Source organism: Ovis aries, chromosome 15 (genome assembly GCF_016772045.2).
Source record: "Ovis aries strain OAR_USU_Benz2616 breed Rambouillet chromosome 15, ARS-UI_Ramb_v3.0, whole genome shotgun sequence".
Lineage (NCBI taxonomy): Eukaryota > Metazoa > Chordata > Mammalia > Artiodactyla > Bovidae > Ovis > Ovis aries.
In genome coordinates, this window is record NC_056068.1 from 8,842,596 (window position 1) to 8,864,869 (window position 22,274).

The window sequence follows — 22,274 nt, forward strand, 5'->3', positions numbered from 1 at the left end:
GTTGCTCAGTCACGCCTAACTATGCAACCCCAAGGACTGCAGCATATACAAATGTTTGCGTGTGTGTGTGTGTATGTGTGTGTGTATTTTTGCTATGTACTTGACCACTGATATTTACCTTTTGAAAGTTTTGCAGCCTCTTGGCATTCTCTAAGATCAATATATCAAATTTGACACTAAAATAATCATAAAATATTTTAAATATTAACAACAGCCTGAGTAAAATGCTGCCCTTAACTTAGCATGTAAAATCAGCTCAAAAGCTAGTCTTTAAACTAATGGGGAAATAAAAGAAGGGTTTTGACCTGAAAGAATGTTTGGGAAAGATAAAACTGACAAAAAATTTCCCAGTGTTTCTTATTTATGTAGATTTTTTATAGGTTCAGAATTTTTTTAGATTACTAAGGCATATGTCAATGTATATTATAAGCAGAAATCTAGATACTGGATTTTTTCTGGTATATTCTTATTTGAAACCATAAAAAACTGAATGTTAGTAGACAGTGTGAGGTTTATAGGATGTTGGCATTGCTGGTTGACAAAAAACTTGAGTAATGGACTATGTCTTTTATAGTATTTCAGAAAGCAGAACATTAAAGTATTGACAAATGTTTTATAAAATAAATTATGTTTTGTAAATATTCCAGAGAACTAGAGTGAAAGAGGGAATTAATATGCTATTTATAAGCCTTTACTATTGAGACTCTCAGTGAAATCTAATGGCAATTTTATGAGGTAGGCATTGTCAGGAGACCTGGCTTTCATCCCTGGGTCTAGGTCGGGAGATCCCCTGAAAGAGGAAATGGCTACCCACTTGAGTATTCTTGCCTGGAGAATGCCATGGACAGAGGAGCTTGCAGGCTGCAGTCAATGGGGTCACAAAGAGTTGGACATGGAGTGAATAACACACAAATTGTCCTTGTCAAATTCTTACTCTACAGATTTGATATGAGACTTGATCTAGGCAATAACTCATCTGATGTCATATAACTGATAAATGATTGGTTCAGTTGATAAATATCTCAAACTATCAAGACTTTGTTCTTGTCAGGTAACTTGGCACTGAAAATACAAGTTATTAAACTGTAGAAGTTCTAGATTCCCATGAATGCAATATGGCAGATTTCTTTTTGAGGATTATAGGGTTAAATTAGAAAATTACTTTTCCTTTGTACTTCTCCTATTCCAAATTGTTTCTGAGGAAGAATTCAGTCAAAGAACGATTCTGGTATCTTTTTGTTTCCAAAGTTCACACAAAATTTTTTTTCTAATAAAGGCAGGTAAAATATGCTATATCCCACATGTTTCATTTCTGCCTCCTTAGTTACATATAGTTGGTTAGGGTACCTTTACTTTTGACCTTTTGTTTACTTCCTACAAAAGAAAAACCAAACACTAAAAAAGATTAAATAGAAAACAGGTGAAAATTAGAGAAAATATATATATATATATATAAATAGATCTCAAAATTTTGGACATCAAACTGTGAAGGACATTGATCCCTGAAATAAGTTACATAGTCCATGGAGCCATATACGTACCCCAGTTTAATCCCTGGGCAAAGCATTCAAGATAGCAGAGACTCAGGCAAAACCCATCTACCTTCCTGATTTGAGGAGACAAATATGGGAATCCAGGGGAGCTAATTGGAAAAGGCAATGGCAACCCACTCCAGTACTCTTGCTTGGAGAATCCCATGGATGGAGGAGCCTGGTAGGCTACAGTCCATGGGGTCACTAAGAGTTGGACACAACTGAACGACTTTCCTTTCACTTTTCACTTTACTGCATTGGAGAGGGAAATGGCAACCCACTCCAATATTCTTGCCTGGAGAATCCCAGGGACAGAGGAGCCTGTTGGGCTGCCATCTATGGGGTCGCACAGAGTCAGACACGACTGACCAACTTAGCAGCAGCAGCAGCAGCAGGGGAGCTAAGGTGGCTGGGGCTCACAATACTCAAAAGAAGGGAGCAACATAGAGAGAGAATTTTGAGATCTATGGAAAATTCTCTTTGATTATTCACTTTAGAATGAGTCAACATATCCATTTGAGAAAAAATATTTAAAGATCAAAAATGACCTTCTGAATGGCTTGGAAGAAATAATACTCAGAATTCACCCAGGTCAGAAGTAGTTCCTACCCTAATAGTCTGAGTGGAGAATCTCATAATTCAGGAGTCATTGATTGGAGTACTAAGAATAGTCTTGCCTCAGGAGTGGGGAAAAATTCACCCTCAATCGAATGGCTCTCAGGTCTTGTCTAAAAAAGCACAAAATAAAGACTTGAAAAGATCAGATTGTTTCCAGCTAACTTAGTCATATTTCAGAACAAAGGTCAAGAATACCAAAATACCCAGTATCAAACAACATAAAATTCAAACACTTGATGTCAAATTAAAAACTGCATGTGTGCAAGGAATTAGGAAAACATAATTGATAATGAAGAGGAAAACATTAATCAACTGAAACTGACACAAAGAAAGACATATGATAGAATTAGATAATAATATTAAAAGAGTTATTGTAACCATGTCACGTATGTTCAAAAACCTAGAGGAAAGATTCAATGTGTTATTTAGGAAAAAAATAAAGGTTTATATGCATACAAAGATATAAACAAATATTCATAGAAGTTTAATTTGTAATAGCTGAAACTTGGACTCAACCCAAAGGTCCAACAGGTGAATACATGAACACATTGTAATATAGCCAATAAATGGAATGCTACTTACATTATAAAGGAATAAATTATTGGTACACCCAACAACTTATATGAATCTCAAGATAATACAACCATACCTCAGAGACATTATGGGTTCAATTCCAGATCACGACAATAAAGCAAATATCATAATAAAGCCACTCAACACAGATTTTTTAGCTCCCCAGTGCATATAAAAGCTATGTTTACAATAAACTACAGCTTAATAATGTGCATTATTTAATAGCATTATATCTAACAAAACAATGTAGTTAACTTAATTAAAAAATACCTTATTGCTATCATCTAAACCTTTAGTGAGTTGTAATCTTTTAGTAATAGTAACATCAAAGATTACAGATTTCCATGACAAATACAATAAGAATGATAATAATAAATAACGAAACTTTGAAATATTGTGAGAATAACCAAAATGCGATACCGAGACACAAAGTGAGTAAATGTTGGAAAAATGGCACCGATAGATTTATTCAACTTGCAAAATCCACAGTCTCTGTGAAACATAGTAAAGTGAAGTACTGTAAAGCAAGGTGTGCCTGTATACTGAGTGAAAAGACAGACAAAGAAAGCTGCATAGTGCATAATTCGGGTTCTATTGGACTCCAGAAAAATGCATATTAGTCTATAGCGACAGAAGAGAAATCAGATCAGTGGCTTTCTGGGGGTGGGAATGAATGGATGGAAAGAAGGGAAAGATTACACATTTACATGCAGATGTTTATGGGTACTGAAGAGGCATGTGACATTCACAGGTGTATACATGTGTTAAAATGTTTCACATTGCATATCTTAGACATTTATTGCATGTCAATGCTCCCTCAGTAAAACTTTTAAGAAGCAGTTTGAAGAAATCTTTCAGCAGTACAGTTAGTTTATCTAAATGAACACTTGAATTAATAGATTTTTTTTCTACACATTTAAGTCACTGAAAATGTATTAGAATATTTATTCTTTCTATACCTGTACACCCGTGGTGGATTCATGTTGATGTGTGGCAAAACCAATACAATATTCTAGAGTAAAAAACAATAATAATAATTTAAAAAAGAATATTTATCCTTTCTAGTTTACTCCTTTAATCCAAAAGTGAAAACAAAACAGGAACCTAATGGGGTAACTATCATATATATATATCTCTTTAACTATCACTCTTTATGTTTCTTTTACTTTATGTTATTTATGACACAGACTCAGTAACAACCAGAGAGTTAAGAAATGATGAAGCAGGCGGAGGAGGGATTCTCCTGGATTAGCTTCCTTTGTATTCAACCCCCTCTTTAAAGGTGCTTGTGTTTGGACCCTCACAGATGACACGATTGGAAGTAACTGAGATCGTTAGTGCTGGAATAACTATTGTTGACTTAATAAAACAAAAATATTCACTTGACAACCATTTTCCTAGTAGTTTCCAGTGCAACAGGGCAGATATTTTGCTTATTAACTCAGATTTTTACAATTAAATTGAATATAAATGGAAGAAGACTATGTTATCACTCAGGTTCTGACTTTATCACTAAGATTAGACATATACCACTTTAGCCTTAATTACTCTAATTCATTATATCCAAGGCACTTGTGAACATGACACATCCTTAAGAATAATTAAGAAAGAAAACTGCCAATTAAACTATAACATACCATCACTTGTACAATATATCTAGGCTTCATATATGTAAGCATTTTTTTTTCAATATATGCTTTTGAGTGTATTATACTTATGCTTTCTTTTAATGGAGTGTGGCTAAATATAATAGTATTATATGAAGGTGGAGGAGGAAGATTTCTTCCCCTTTATTTCTGTGTAGGAAACCCTGATGCATGTTCTTCTATCAGACATGTTGAAGAAGCTACATTTCTCTGTAGGGATGTATAAAACAAGTGACCTGATTTCATAATGGACCTTCCTTTGAGAAAAAGGCCATAAATAAGACATTTTAAAAGTTGCAACCAGATTGATTCGATCCCCAAAAGAAAAGTAGGGGCTAGAGGTGACCAAAAGTACTTATCACTTGCTTTTCTACTATGAAACAGCAGCTGACATATGTCCCCACTGAATATCACATTTTGTGTCTACTGGCTATCAGTTAAATTTATCCTCCAAACTAAAACATATTATTACAAAGATCTGACATGAAAAATATTCTGTACCACATAGCTACTAACAACAACAGTGACAGGAACAGAAGGTAGGTGTTGCTATATTATATTACAAAAAAATAATAATAATAATAAAGAAAAGGAAAACATGACGACAGAGGTTTAGCTGTCTTAACATTTTCTATCTTGAGATACTCTTTCTGCTGATTTAAATATTTATTCACATACACGTACATCCATACCCACATTTAAATGTTTCATTTGTACAGGCAACTCAAACTGCTTAATTGCATCATATCCTACAATATGCATGTGACTCTATCACTGAAGATCAAGGACACAGACAGGGACGATGAATGCAAATAGTACCAAATCAAAAGAGACACACTTTCTATTGTCATCTGAAATGGAAAATGCTTACATATAACGGAGAAACAAAAGTTACTTAAGGCAAAAAGGCATGAGCAGAAGCAGTTTAATGATACTCTGTGCATGCAGATACATTTCATTTAATTGCATATTTTACAGCACTATTATATTTGCAACATAGAAGGGAAGAATATGAAGTTGTAATGCTTTAACTTCAAGGTAATCTTTTCCAATAAATATTATTGCAAAGATAAATAAAAACATAGTTAATGTTACCTGTATGATAAAGGCGTAGGAGATGGTTTTGAAAACTACAATTTAAGTAACAGCCTTTTCCATGTGATTCACCCTCCCTACCTCATCTGAAGAGCATCTGTTTCCAAGTTTTAAAATTCACTAAAATTCCAAAGACAAAGATGGAATTATGTCTCTGGTTGCTCGATTGGTAAGAGCTCAAATTTAAGAGTGAACAAACAGGGGCTTCCCTGGTGACTGAACTGGAAAGAATCTGCCTGTCAGTGCAGAAGACTTGGGTTCTATTCCTGGTTCAGAAAGATCCCAGATGCTGTGGAGCAACTAAGCCTGTGTACCACGATTATTGAGATGGTGCTCTAGAGCCTGGGAGCTGCAACTACTGAGCCCATGGGCTACAACTAATGAAGCCCTTGCATCCTAGAGCTCCACAACAAGAGAAGCACCTCAGTGAAAAGCCCGTGAACCGCAACTAGAGACTAGATCTGGCTTGTTGCAACTAGAGAAATGCCTGTACAGCAAAGAAAACCCAGCACAGCCATAAATAGATAAAGACATTTTTTTTAATGAGTGAAAAAATAAACTTTGTATGTGGTCTTCAGTGTGCTATGTATGTATCATTGACACCAGAGATATTAATATAAAGGAGAATTTTCCCCTCCATAAAGTATCTGGCAAAAAGTCCAAAGACATTCAGATATGCTGCATCCTCTGAATCTCAGGCTAAATCCTAAATTGAAAAGAAGACTTACACTAGAATTGATGGGGTTAGATAATCATAAAGATTTTATGTTACCAGACTCTGGAATATGACTTCTAAATTTATGGTTATTAAGGCTGAAGGGTTTCCCTAAAAACCCAAAGGAAACCACAAACTTAAATATGTAATCATTAAAAGAAAGACTCTGTTTTTGGAAATTGTAGTCATGAGGTTGCTGCTGCTGCTGCTAAGTCTCTTCAGTCATGTCTGACTCTGTGCTGCCCCATAGACGGCAGCCCACCAGGCTCCCCCGGCCCTGGGATTCTCCAGGCAAGAACACCAGAGTGGGCTGCCATTTCCTTCTCTAATGCATGAAAGTGAAAAGTGTCGTGTCCGACTCTTCACGACCCCATGGACTGCAGCCTAGCAGGCTCCTCCATCCATGGGATTCTCCAGGCAAGAGTACTGGATTGGCTTGCCATAATGCTGAAAACCTTTATGTTATAAAAACTTAATATCCCTCATGGAAAAAGCAAGAGAGTTCCAGAAAAACATCTATTTCTGCTTTATTGACTATGCCAAAGTCTTTGACTGTGTGGATCACAATAAACTGTGGAAAATTCTGAAAGAGAAGGGAATACCAGACCACCTGACCTGCCTCTTGAGAAACCTATATACAGGTCAGGATGCAACAGTTAGAACTGGACATGGAACAACAGACTGGTTCCAAATAGGAAAAGGACTATGTCAAGGCTGTATATTGTCACCCTGCTTATTTAACTTACATGCAGAGTACATCATGAGAAACGCTGGGCTGGAAGAAGCACAAGCTGGAATCAAGATTGCTGGGAGAAATATCAATAACCTCAGATACGCAGATGACACCACCCTTATGGCAGAAAGGGAGAATGACATTGAAACATGTATAATATCATATATGAAATGAATTGCCAGTCCATGTTCGATGCATGATACTGGATGTTTGGGGCTGGTGCACTGAGACGACCCAGAGGGATGGTACGGGGAGGGAGGAGGGAGGGGGGTTCAGGATCGGAAACATGTGTATACCTGTGGCGGATTCATGTTGATGTATGGCAAAACCAATACAGTATTGTAAAGTAATTAACCTCCAATTAAAATAAATTTATATTTAAAAAAGTAAAACTAAAAAGCCTCTTGATGAAAGTGAGAGGAGAGTGAAAAAGTTGGCTTAAAGCTCAACATTCAGAAAACTAAGAGGATGGCATCTGATCCCATCACTTCGTGGCAAATAGATGGGGAAACAGCGTCAGACTTTATTTTTGGGGGGGCTCCAAAATCACTGCAGATGGTAACTGCAGCCATTTGGGAGAATGGCATTGAAACATGTATAATATCATATAAGAAGTGAATTGCCAGTCTAGGTTCGATGCAGGATACAGGATGCTTGGGGTTGGTGCACTGGGATGACCCAGAGGGACAGTGTGAGGAGGGAGGAGGGAGGGGGTGATCAGGATTGAGAACATGTGTACACCCGTGGTGGATTCATGTTGAAGTATGGCAAAACAAATACAATATGGTAAAGTAAAATAAATAAATAAATAATGTGGTTTTTTTTTTTTAAAGGTAACTGAAAAAACAACAACAAAAAAGATGCTTACTCCTTGAAAGGAAAGTTATGACCAACTTAGATAGCATATTTAAAAGCAGACATTACTTTGCCAACAAAGGTGCGTCTAGTCAAGGCTATGGTTTTTCTGGTGGTCATGTATGGATGTGAGAGTTGGATTGTGAAGAAAGCTGAGCGCCAAAGAATCAATGTTTTTGAACTGTGGTGTTGGAGAAGACCCTTGAGAATCCCTTGAACTGCAAGGAGATCTAACTAGTCCATTTTAAAGGAGATCAGCCCTGGGTGTTCTTTGGAAGGAATGAAGCTAAAGCTGAAACTCCAATACTTTGGCCACCTCATGCGAAGAGTTGACTCATTGGAAAAGACTCTGATGCTGGGAGGGATTAGGGGCAGGAGGAGAAGAGGATGACAGAGGATGCGATGGCTGGATGGCATCGCTGACTCAATGGACATGAGTTTGAGTGAACTCCAGGAGTTGGTGACGGACAGGGAGGCCTGGTCGCAGAGTCGGACACGACTGAGTGACTGAAATGAACTGAACTGAATATCCCTCAGTCAACTTCTGGTGGAAGAGATTATTCGATGAAACTACAGGGAGAATCACCCAAAGTAAGGTTTTTGGATGTGTTTAAAAGAATCCAAGTATCAAGCTCAGTAATTTTTATATTATCTCTTGCTTTATGCTTTTGGTGACTTGTCCTCTGTACTAATATTCCTAATCACTGGGAAACTTAATGCATCCAGAAAAATAGTTGCTTTGATAAAAATGGAAATTACTCTTAGCAACTGAAAAGTGTTACAATAAGTTGGGAAGAGCATTAGTTTTAGAATCAGAAGACCTGGTCTGATTCTACAGCACGTTAGCTGTGAGAACTTTTGCAGGTATGTGGCTTTTCTGGTCAGGCAGTTTAAGCAGTCCTAAGCCAGTTCTGGAAGAATTAGAAATATGATGCCAGTTAACTGTGACTCCAAATGTGAATAATAAATTGGTCCTGTGTCCCTAGAAATAGATGACACCTCTGAGAACAAAAGTAAATAAGTAAATAAAGCACTCTCATAGTTGGCACTGTGGAAGGAAGAATGTTGAAAAATAAAGAATACCAAATGATGAAGCATCATATGATTAGTCTGGCCAGCTTGCCCAAGTGTCTTGGTCTAATCTTTCCCTGCCGGGTCTCTTTTTTCTGTCTACAAACTGATAATAGGCTATGCAGTCTTTAAGGTTTCAGCACCCATTTCCTTTGTGTACCATCTGAAATGAGGATGTATTCTTAGCTTCAACAATTCTGAAGCAACCAACAGCTTATAAGTGCAATTTTCTTGAATCCATATGTACCATTTCTCTATGATATCTAAACATTTATTGATTCCTAGACTCAGTAACTAACTCCTATCCCCAGATCCTTTGTCAATCAAATGATTAAGTAATTTGAGTTTGATATGATAGACAAATACCACACAAGTCCAATTTATTTTTTAATTTCTACAGTCGTTAGTGACTGGCAGTTTCAAATAAACAGTATTAATAAGTCATCAATCTGTAACTAAAGAGCAGGCTCTTTGACAAACGTTCACCGGTTGCAGACTGTGGGGAGTCTCAGAGGAATATCTATCATTCTCACAGTTACAAGGCGACGGAAGAGGAGCCATTTGAGATGGTTACAGACTGAGGAAAAGGGAGCGCAAACTACCACAAAAATGACTTTGTGAATTGATAACTGGTGCTTTCTTATTTGCAATAAAAGTATAGAAAGGGAAAAAATTACTTAATGTCCTGGTTTCCTAATAGGCATTTGATGGAGTGTAACAAAAGATGATTTGTAAATGCTATGTGAAAGAGAGATGAGCAGGAACTAAAAGGGGCAGGAAATTGAATGTATTCTTCCCTCCCACCTCACCACCAGAGTTCAGATGAGTCTGGAAAGGTCATTCACATAATTATTACAGTAACTGATTCAATGCCTTTTGAGCACAGCTGATCCGCTTGTGTGTAAATGGCTGTGAAAGCAAGATAAGGAACATGTAAAGTAAAGAAAAAAAAATCTGCCTGTAGTGCTATTAGCTTGCAGGATTGTCATAGTAGATAAACCAATGTTGCTTTAAAGCATATGGCTTCTTTATTACAGAATAACCCCAAGTTTTGCCCTTGTATAAGGGGTCACTTAAGCATCAGTGGCCAAATTTAAGTTTTTCGTTGTTGGTGGCTGTGTGACATTATCTAGTGATCTTTCTGGGGTCTGCAAAAGGTCATATGGTGAAATGAAACCCGGCAAAAAACTGTAACTAATATAATGTGGTCTGAATTTTCAGGGCCAAAACACGTGAAAGGCATCTGGAGATTTCTGTCTGACCAAACCAAGGCAATAATATACCTCCTGTTACAGATGACTGACCACATTCTCATATTTGGATTCCATTCAGTAAACATATTCAACACTTGCTACATAGAATACGCTAGGGACGCAAAACTTTAGCACAGTAGGCAGATACACACATATAATTCAATGGAGCAGGCTAAACAGTGAGAGATGATTGTTCATGTGGCTCCAAAGGATATATATTAAATCTCAAGTAAAACAGGTAGAAATCAATGGAGAAGTGGCATTTGACTTAAACACTGAAAACTGAACAGGGATTGTGAGAGCAAGATATTTTAGACTGAGGGGTCTGAGCTGCAGGATCACAGAAGAGGGATGTGTGTGGTGATGAGGTCCAGGAAGGGGTTGTTCATGGCTGATTAAAAGATGAGCTTAACTTGTGCTAGCTGTTAAATTACCATCTGTAGCTTCTTCCTCACTCTGCTTTGTGATACAAGGGCCAGGATTCTAGAAACCACATTTCTGCACTGCAAAGAGAAGGCTGTAGAAAGAGGCTGCAAGATTAGAGGAGAGAGAAGGGATGTGCTCTATATTGCTCCCTCTCTGCTTGAGATTCCTGTGAATGGCATCTCAGTGAGGCATTCTTCCCTAAGCAGCAAAGGAATCTAGTTTGTGTTTTTCCAACACTTGTAGTTCCAGGTACCTCCAAACTTCTTAAATTTTAGTAACTGCAACTCTTCTGCAGCCAGAGAGATGGTAGCTACTTCTTATACTTAATAACTCTCCATACTTCCAAGTTCTCATTTTGCTCTACATGACCTTGTTAACAACTTATACGGATCAGACTTACGCACTGAGCACAATCACTTGAAAATAGCACCAGCTTTCTTTTTATCCCTTTTCTAGTGCATTTCTTTTTAAAAATTCTTACTTTATATTAGAGTTCAGTTGATTCATGATGTGTTAGTTTTGGGTGTACAGCAAAGTGATTCAGTAATGCATATACATGCATGCATGTCCAATCATTTCAGTCACATCTGACTGTTTGTGACCCTGTTACAGACTGTAGTCAACCAGGCTCCTCTATCCATAGGACTCTCCAGGCAAGAATACTAGAGTGGGTTGCTATGCCCTCCTTCAGGGGATCTTCCCCACCCAAGGATCGAACCAGAGTCTCTGATGTCTGCTGCACTGGCAGGCGGGTTCTTTACTTCTAGCACCACCTGGGAAGCCCTAATACATATACATATATATATTCTTTTTTGGATTATTTTCCCATATATGTTATTACAGAATATTGAGTAGAGTTACCTCTGCTATTGAGCAGAGTCTACCTCCGGTAGATACTTGCTATTTATTTTATATGTAGCAGGATGTATATGTTGGGGCTTCCCAGCGGTAGGGGCTTTACTAGCTGTAAAAAACCCACCTGTCAATGCAGGTAGACATAGAGATTTGGGTTTGATCCCTGGGTCAGGAAGATCCCCTGGAGGAGGGCATGGCCACCCACTCCAGTATTCTTACTTGGAGAATCCCATGGACAGAGGAGCCTGGCAGGCTACAGTCCATAGGGTCTCAAAGGGTCGTACATGAATGAACATCTTAGCACACGTGCATGCAGTGTATATATGTTAATCTGAAACTCTTAATTTATCCCTCTCCTCCTGCAGCCTTTCCCCTCTGGTAACCATAAATTTGTTTTCTAAGTCTGTGAGTCTGTTTCTGTTTGGTAAAGAAATTTATTTGTATCATTTTTTTAGATTTCACATGTAAGTGTCGTCATATGGTATTTTTCTTTTTCTGTCTGACTTAGTATGATAATCTCTAGGCACACCACATTTAGAGATAACGTTGAAACGAAATATTTATTAGGGTCCTAAGAGAGTCCTTACTTGTACTGTCCTTTAACCTTTTATCTCTCATTTCCTTTCAAGAGTACTGCGTCCAGTATTTAAAAGCCAACCTGGGAAATATCAAAGGCACTGCTTCTTTCCAAACTAAAGTCACGAAGCTTAATGCTGAGTAAGAAAAGGCAACACCTTTCATTTCTATTTCCCACACATGCCACCAACCACTTTAAAATCTTGTATAATAATGTGGTTGCCAAAAGGCAGCCAATTAAGTCTGACTGACTCTAACCTTCTACTCTTAATAATTCAGTCTGAGTGGGCGGATGAGTGGCAGGTAAGAGAGAACGTTTAAAATGTTCGTTTCCAACCCTGACTGGTACCATTTCTCTCCTTTCAGAAAACATTGCACCTAAATTATTAGAAGGCAAACAGATCTTATTTTCTTATTGCAGCAGTGTGGGGGGAGAAGCTTCTAAGCTTCTACTGCCTCACTGATAGCCCATTTTTCTTTTAATAACTTTTTTAAGCACTTCTACATTATACCCATTCTAATTCCGCTGGTTTTGTCCCACAGTGTTGGAATTTCTCCCTCTCCCCACTTTGGTGAAACTGGAGAACAGCTTGTGGTGATCTCTTGATAATAATCTGCCATATGTCTAAAACAGCCTTTTCTCTCCAAAGTGATTAATCCGCCTCCCCATTTTTACACTTTGCTGTATGTCCCAAGCCTTGCACACCTTTGTTTCCCAGTGGATCCTCTTTAAGCATTTCCCATTTCTCGCCCCCCTGGGGAAATCATACTTTTGCTGAACTGAACAATACTAAACATATCATGTGACAGTCACTTCATGCATTCTCTCTGTACTCAGTGTTGTATAATTCTATTTGCAGAGAGATTTTCAAGTAGGTATAAATAGCACTCTCCTGTTGTATTCTTTTGCAGTATCTTATGGAAAAACCATATGATTTTCTAAAAATTCAGATTTAAGTAGAGATTTCTTTAGAAGCAAACTTACAGCTTACAACTTTACTATTGACTTTTACAAATTTATTAAGGGGTGTTTTTATTTTTATAAAATATGTTTCTTTTCCATAAAGTGAGCATTTTTAATTAATGTATAGTTGATTTACAAGCTTGTGTCAATTTCTACTGTACAGCGAAGTGATTCAGTGATATACACACACATATATATAGGTACACATTAAAATGTCCTACGGTTTAATCATAGGACATTGGATGTAGTTCCCTGTGCTATATAGTAGTATCTTATCGATTATCCATTCTGTACCAAACAGCTTGCATCTGATTCCTCCAAACTCCCACCCCGTCCTCTGTCCTCCCCCTCCCCCTTGGCCACTACCAGTCTGTCCTCACTGTCTGTGAGTCTGTTTCTTTTTCATAAATAAGCTCATTTGTGTCATGCTTTAGATTCCACATTATAAGTGAGATCATATGGCGTTTCTTTTTATTTTTCAGATTTTTATTGGAGTATAGTTTAACATACTATAAGAGTATAGTATATATATATATATAATATACATATATATAGGAGTATAGTATATATATAGGAGTATATTATATATATATATATATATATATATACACACACACTATTGGAGTATAGTAAAACACAGCTTTGCAATGTTGTGTTAGTTTCTGGTGTACAACAAACTGAATCAGTTATACATATACATATATCCACTCTTTTATAGATTCATTTCCATAAAGGTCACCACAGAGTATTGAGTAGAGTTCCCATTGCTATGTAGTAGGTCTTTATTAGTTATCCATTTTATATATAGTAGTGAGTATATTGCAATCCCAACGGACTTTTTATTTAACTTCAAATTAGGCAGGTTGGTGAATTTGTGTGACACTAAGATACAGTAAACTTTGGTAATCTAAAATAATTTGCCTTTCTGCTATTTTCCTTCAAGAACACAGAAAATGTTATTAGTTTATATATCTTTAAATTATCTTTATTCATTTATTTATTTTTTAATTGAAGTATAATTGCTTTACAGAATTTTGCTGTTTTCTGTCAAACCTCAACGTGAATCAGCCATGGGTATATATATATATATCCCCTCCCTTTTGAACTTCCCTCCCATCTCCCTCCCCACCCCACCCCCCTAGGTTGAAACAGAACCCTTGTTTGAGTTTCCTGAGACATGCAGCAAATTCCTGTTGGCTATCTATTTTACGTATGGTGATGTAAATTTCCATGTGCAACTATAGCTGTATTAATTTACATACTCTAAGTTGTAAGAATTGAATGTGTTTGGGGACAAATTATATAGAGAGGTAAATGTACTTTTCAAAAAGAGTGAGGACGTAGCATTTTTCTTTGTGAACAGTGGTTGAAGTGTATTTTGAGATGTTTAGAAAATAAAGTCTATTATTTATTATCTGTTAATAAAAAGTAGACTGGATTAAGTAGGCACATAGCTTTCAGAGTTCATCTATTCCTTCAAAAATTATTTCTTGAGTGCTCTGTGCCAGGCACTGTGGTAGGCATTGGAAATACACAAGTGAAGAATGCAATCAGGATCCCTGCCCTCACGAGGCTTAGAATTTAATGATGGGTACTTGCTGGTTATTCTGTTTGTCTCCCTTGCCGGTCACCCTCATCTTCCCTCAGAATCTCTGCCTTCCTTTTGTATTGCCAACTGCATTCTCTGGGCTTGCAGGCTGGCTTCTAGTTGCCTTTCAGTCATGAAATCAGAAGGAGAAGATCAGAATACACAAAGAAAAAGTCAGGATATGAATTTCCTGCTCCTTTCCTCAGCTGTGTTCATCTAATGCATCTCAGCACAGCTATAGCTGCAGGAGAGTGGCCCTCAAACAACACCTTATCTTCAGGTCTCTGTGCTCCTGGTGACACTATCTTCCACCTTTGCTCATTTTGGCTTCAGGATGAGAATAACTTCTTGCTATCACTAGTCTGCAGAGACTTCAGTTTCTTTCTTAGTTCTCTTGGATCTTCAATTTATGCCTAAATTCATTTGAGCTATCTGAGTCATTCCAGTTGGATTCCTGACTGATAGAGTGATTTTTTTTTTTTAAGTAGTGAAACACATATGTGAATACTTTAAAAGTGTGCTAAGGTGGATGAAGAAAAATACAAGATTTAGATACAGAGTAATGGGTATGTTTTATATACATCAAGTATTGTAGATGAACTCTAGAGGATGATGTTTAAGTTGAGGTCAGAGAATGAGTGGGGGCCTAGAGGAAACAAGGGCAAAGCCCATGAGATAGAATAGAACTTAGTATGCTCCATGCCAGAATTTGGTTATAATAGTCTATGGGGAACATGTGGTTAAACTACTCTACGCAGACAGACTGAGGGGGCAAATCAGCTTGAGTGGCAAGGTGCTGACCGATATCTAGCGACAGGTACTGAAGATTTTGGACAGACAAAGGTATACCAGGGATTCTTGTACTTATTAAAGTGGGATGTAGCTCAGGTGAGCTGTAGGAATAAAGCAGATTCTCAGGTATTAATTTGAATTGCTGTGATCATGTTGAGATGCAATGATGATCTATTCCACATGATAATGTGTCCTACAGGAATTAACATATGTAAAGATATTATTTCTTTAATCTTATTTACTATTAACAGAGTGGTAAATTAGTCTTTCAGTTCTGTTCAGTTCAGTCGCTCAGTCGTGTCCGACTCTTTGCAACCCCATGAATCGCAGCACGCCAGGCCTCCCTGTCCATCACCAACTCCCAGCGTTCACTCAGACTCACGTCCATTGAGTCCGTGATGCCATCCAGCCACCTCATCCTCTGTTGTCCCCTTCTCTTCCTGTCCCCAGTCCCTCCCAGCATCAGGGTCTTTTCCAATGAGACAACTCTTCGCATGAGATGGCCAAAGTACTGGAGTTTCAGCTTTAGCATCATTCCTTCCAAAGAAATCCCAGGGTTGATCTCCTTCAGAATGGACTGGTTGAATCTCCTTGCAGTCTTTGGGTACGGATAAATCTCTTCATAGCATGTTCTTTTTCTTTTTCCCATAACTGTGACACTTCACATAAAGAATTGGCAGCAGAGAACTTCTAGACAGTCTGTGTGCTTTGTTCACCTTTCTACATATTTATTTATTTTCATGGGGAAAGAGAGAGTAACAAACAAGGAGCGGAGAAGCTGAAGAAAATATAGTATTAAAAGAACTTAATTTGGCAGTTAGATCCAGCCTAGAATGAAATGGACTTTACGGATCTATTTACTAAGCATATTTCAAGACTTCTGAAAGCAAACATATCAAATTTATTAAATATCCCTGCCTGGGGAAATATCCCATATTGCTTTTTCCCTATAAATCTAGTTCTCTAATTTGTTTTACAGTATGACCTCCTTTCGTTTGTGGCTTTAGTGCAAATTCTGACATTTAAAAATTATTTAACTGTAGGATATACTAAAACCTTTGACATCAAGCCAATATAATTATTTTTGTATTTATCAGAATTGAGCAGTTCACTTGGGGCATTTTCAAGCATACCTGACACCACGACTTTGAAAAATGATAAAAAACATGACTTTTAAGGTAGTATGTAATTATTAATATATATGGGTTTGGAAATCTTCCTCAGATATTTGCCAAGTAACTCCTGGATGAATTTTAAGTTATTGAAATATACTTCTTACAGGCATCTTTTGTTGGACTGCTCAACACTTTTGATGGACCAAACAACAGTCTATTTCTGTTTGTTTGTTTTTTTAATATAATTTTATTTATTTTAATTGGAGGTTAATTAATTTACAATATTGTATTGGTTTTGCCATACATCAACATGAATCCACCACAGGTATACACGTGTTCCCCATCCTGAACCTCCCTCCCTCCTCCCTTTCCATACCATCCCTCTGGGTCATCCCAGTGCACCAGCCCCAAGCAATCGACTATGATCTGACTCCTATTTAGATTTAAACAGAATTGCATGTTATTTCAAATAGTTTTAATATTAGAAAACACGGCGATTACTCTTGTTATGCTCTAAAACACCTTTTATTGGCAGAATTTTTCATATTTACTAAGATTTTCACACCCACAGATTAAGCCCACTACAAATATATTTATAGAGCATGTTTTGTTTCCAAGTATGTTGTATTTATGCTGTGGGAGTTTGCTCACCATGACTGAAGTTGAATGATTAGTAACTCTGATAGAGATGTATTATGCAAATTATAATTATAGAGTCTAAAAAGGACTCTGAGGTCTTATCACTGTAAAAAAATAAAACAGCAACACTCTATTTAAAATAAATCATAATACTCTAATCAAATATAATCAAAATCTCACTCCTGTTTTTATGCCCGACATTTTTATTGTAAACATCATTGACAAGTGATTATACATTGTGAGATTTGAAATCTCCGAAAAAGAATCATTAAGCATAGCAGGCATTAGAGTGTGGTATAAATTGTCTTCTTGATTTGGGGAATAATTGCATGTTGTACATATTGACAGCTGGTATTATTGTTATCATTATTCCAGAAGAGATTAAAGTAATCTGTTAGACCAGTGTGATTATTATCTTTATGATTTTTATACTCTTGTCTTATTATTTCTTGTCAGAATCTATATCTTTATTTACATCATTGCTGCATAAAATTTAAGAATGATACTGAAATTTTAAGACAAATAAGCAAAGACATGTGAAGCTCTTCTTTTATTACATTTCCTTTATATTAAAATACCAAAATTAGATACATTATTGCTCAGAGAAATGACCAAAGAGATAATTATAATTGGTTACTTCGTCAAATCCCACTTGCCTGTCTTTAAAAAAATGAATAGCCACCAAGGAGCTTCAAGGTTTAATTCAAGGAAAATAAAACCTAGCAAAGCAAGTGATATAAAAATAAGACGTGTCACATTTTAATAAACAATTGTGTCTAATTATAGAAGTATGTGTACTTACTTGCCAAGTGCAAAGCACTCCATCTTAACAGTTGTTCCCTTAGCAGCTGTAACTGTGAAAGGGAAATGGACCTCAATTTTCGGCTCATATTCTCCCATCACACCTGGGAAACAAAGAATAGTCTTTAAACATTAAATGAATGTCACAATTTATTTCCAATTCTGGAGATGTTACATTGAAAAGCACTGTGTTGTCCACATCTGTCTGAAGACAGCTAAATTCTTGATGCATTGAAATAAGACGTGCACACAGGCTTAAATTATGATGAAATTCTAAGCTATCTTTAAGGATTGGATTGCATGTATATTCAATACCCTTTAAAATAATAATTATGGAAAGTGCCAATCAACTGGTAGTTTAGCTACTGATTATATTTCAGAGGAAATAAGTAACTATGAACAAATCCCATGGTAAATAATGGTGGTTTTTTTTTTTTAAATAAGTAAAGGCCTCAGAACTTTGTCATTGTCAGATAAATAAATGCTTGTTAAGTCAACATATATTTATTGAATATCTATAGTGTGCATATGGAGAAGGCAATGGCAACCCACTCTAGTACTCTTGCCTGGAAAATCCCATGGAGGTTGGAGACTGGTGGGCTGCCATCTATGGGGTCTCACAGAGTCGGACACGACTGAAGCCACTTAGCAGCAGCAGCAGCATAATATATACATTCTGTTAAGCATTCTGAGAGATACAAAGATGAATTATCCATGGGTTGTACTCTCAAGCATTCAAGTATATTCTTTAAAAGTAAGTGTATTCTTAAAAAAAGAAACAGTATTTACTCAAGGCGAGCTACAATGAGGTCCTCTGTCCATGAGGTCGCAAAGAGTTGGACATACTAAGGATCACAAGCACCGGAGAGAAGAGTTTATTGTAAAGTAAGATAGAAAGTGATGTTAAAGTGTTAGCCACTCAGTTGGTGTTTCTTTGTGACCCGGTAGACTGCAGCCTGCCAGGCTCCTCTGTCCATAGAATTCTCCAGGCAAGAATATTGGAGTGGGGAGCAATTCCCTTCTCCAGGGGATCTTTCCAATCCAGGGATCGAACCTGGGTCCTCCTGCATTCCAGGCAGATTCTTTATATCTGAGGCACCAGGGAAGCCCAGAAGGTGATAAGTGCCCTGAATGAGGCATCCTGAAAGTATTATGTACCTTTGAGGGAATTATATGAATAGTTAGCATTTGTATAAGTGAGAGAAAGATAGAAGCAAGTAAATGGAACTGGAGGAACAATGACAAAGAGATCAGAAATCACCAGGAATAGGAATATCAGTTTCTCTGGCCTCTTGATTTGTGAAGGGAAGTGAATACTAGGCAAATTTAGAAATATAAATGGAGTAAAAAACTAGAGGACCTTGATTATCAGAGTAAGGCATTCAAACTTTAATCTGTAAGTAATTTGGAGTCATTGGAGTTTCAAATAGGAGACTGGCAATTTGCAGAGAGAGAGAGATATATATATACTGGAATTGGAGCAGAAGACAGTAGATCAATTATTTTGCTTCAATAATACAGGTTAGAAATAATGAAAACCTGGACTTGAGTTATATAGTAAAAAAAGGAGAAGAGGCATTAGAATGAGAAAATTTTTAAAATGACTTGAACTTGGCACACAATAGGGGTGCTGATGAAAAAAGGTTGTGGGCCTCATCAATAATAACACTAAGATTTCCAGCTTGGGAAGGAGGTTGAGTGATGTAAGTAAAAGAAAAAAGGACACAGCTATGGTGGGACAGCTGACTTTCATTTCAGGAGTATATCTTTGATGCCTATATAATATTCAGAACGCAGTGAGAGGATGAAGTTGGTGGTAAGTTTGGGCAGGTGATATGCACTTAATGTCATCACTCACAGGTGGCGATTAAAGCCGTGAGCTTGGAGAGGGTTTTCACATATCAGAGAACAATATACTATGAGCCATTTTGCTGTACAGCAGAAATCAGCGCAGTATTGCAAATCAACTACATTTCAATTTTTAAAAAAATACACTAGTGATGACTCCAGTGATTATGCTCTCTGTTAATCTTGGAGCTAATTTCCTCCCCAAAATAGTTTTTAGCAATCCCGCAGAGGACACAATTGTGATTGAGCGCAGATGCTTCTCTAAGGAGTGTTTGTGTGCGTATTTCAGCATGTCTCTCTTCAAAGGCATATGTGTACATAGAGATCCGTGTATGTGTATAGCTCTGTGTGTAATTCCTTGGTGTGTGGGGGGATGAGCAAAGAGAGAAGAGAAAGAAACTCAGACAGAGGAAGAAATAATACCATAAGATATGAAGGCAAAATGCACTGGACATGCAAAGGGAGAAATGGCCATCTTTGGCAAAAAAAAAAAAAAACAACTTTATATTTTATATAAACTTTATATTCATTATTATTATTATTATTTAAATTTTTATATTTGAGATGGACTTTGAAGGAAGAATGTGGACAACTTTAGACAGAAAGTGTTTAAGTTCACTGTGAAGATTATCTCAGCTTTTTTTTTTTAAGTAGTTTTTTGTAAAGTGATCATTGAGAAAATATCACTGATTTTTCATGAACATTTTTCACTGTTTAAAACTAGACTTTGGCATCTCTGACATGTCAGTGGCCTCTGTGACACTCTTTTTCTAATCTTTAAACTGAGGGAAGAGAACTACCGTTAATGTAATGTGCTGCTCTGTCAGGCTAATGCCCCTGATTCCTTCCAAGTCTAATGCTCCCTGAGCACCAGAAGCCTGGCATATAGCTAGGAAACTAAGTGGTCAGTTCTACAGCATCACTCAGAACAGATGTTTAAGAACATCTTCTCCATCTCTTTCTCATTAATGTCTTTCTCTTCAAACTTTTTTCTTAGATCATTCTGCCCTGCCCACATCCAACGTCCTTTCTTTTACATTTTTATATTTTTCTTTTTTCCTATATATTTCCTGATGGCAGTATTTGGCCTGCTGGTGATAACTGGCTGAGTGTATCCAATGATGAGGAGTTTATCGTCAATGTCCTAATACTTGGAAGTCCCCATTTAAAGACTCCCAGGCATCCTATTCGGTGGTTATCTTTGACTGCCTTCCTGAAGCAGTCCCTGAGGTCAGCTTGTGATTTTCCCATCCCCTCCTAACACTGATTCTGTAGTATTCTTGTTCCTCTCTTGCAGTCTGATGATTTAACAATACATGATTTACCATGATGCCTATTAAACTTAATGTCCTACTTGCATGGGTTACTGTGAGTGTCGAAAGTTGCTGAGTTCTGTAGAATGTTGTAGAAAGGCAGTGAAAGTCAGACTGAATTTAGCAAATATTTCTGTACAATTATTTGTAGCACATTGTTTAAAAACATCTCAGAAGAACCTGAATCTCCAAACTTCAGTAATTTGTTTTGATTATTTTTTTTCCTATCCTAACTAAAATTTCCCTTTATAATCCATTTTTATAATACTTTTGCATTTTTTCATTACAGAATGTCTCATAATTGTATAACATTGCAAACCCTTCAAGACTTGGGTCTGCCTCTAAATAATGCCAAGGGTATTACTGACACTATGGGCTAATAGGAGCCAGACCATGTCTTCTCTCAGTGCTCTTCCAGATAATGTTTGTGAGTTGCAAAGAAGATATTATTTTATAGCTTTAATTCTTAAGGGTGACTCTAAAGAAAGGGACTCTTCATAGTATTTAAGAAATAATTTTTGTCCATGTAGAGGCTTCTGGTGTTCCTTAAATGATTCCTATACAGCCAAACACATTATTAAGCCTCACTGCATGGCCCAGGGGGTTTGTTAACATCTGAACTGGATATTAAAAATAGAAAGTTTAAATGCAAGGCTTCAAATTATATTATCTAACTTGAACTGCACTGTAAGAAATAACTAGTTCTTTGAAACTTCACTCTGATAGTGGTGATATGAGGATAGATGAGAAAAATCTTTAGGTAGGTCTTATTCTTTAAAGACTTGATTACATTCAGGGATTAGGCTTTGCTTTGTGTTTCATGGGATAATTATGTTAGAGCTAAAATTCACATTAAGTTATATAATTTACCTTCTTTCTTTTAAAGATGAGAGGGTTGAGTCTAAAGGGTCAGGTCATTGGCTCAAAGTCCTATTGAAAGCTGTTGGTGGAAATGGGACAAAATAGGAATTTTCTCCCCTTAAGTTTACAGCCGTTTTCTTGACATCACTCTGTTGAGGAATTTTATTAACAGAGTATAAGAGTCCAGGCATATCACAAGTACTAATCAATCATTAACTGTCTACCATGGATATTTGGATTATTTCAGCTGCAATTTTTAATATGGCATCATATACAGCTTAGCTTGTAATTTCTTTATTTTTTCAGTATGCTTTGTCAAAGGAAAGAGAAACAGCCTTATAAGACACATAAAGATAAAAATATTAGGCCTGTCTCTTCAGTCAAGGTAGCTCTTTTATTTTTTGA

At 36.9% G+C, this 22,274-nt stretch overlaps 1 protein-coding gene across 1 annotated transcript in view; it reads right to left on the minus strand.

Moving 5' to 3' along the window:
• CNTN5 (contactin 5) overlaps nt 1-22,274 on the minus strand; it is a 1,662,845-nt gene that overhangs the window by 393,084 nt on the left and 1,247,487 nt on the right. Inside the window, exon 9 of the mRNA XM_027979105.3 lies at nt 17,849-17,951. Within this exon, the coding sequence (XP_027834906.2) occupies nt 17,849-17,951 (103 nt within the window). The remainder of the gene's footprint in view (nt 1-17,848; nt 17,952-22,274) is intronic.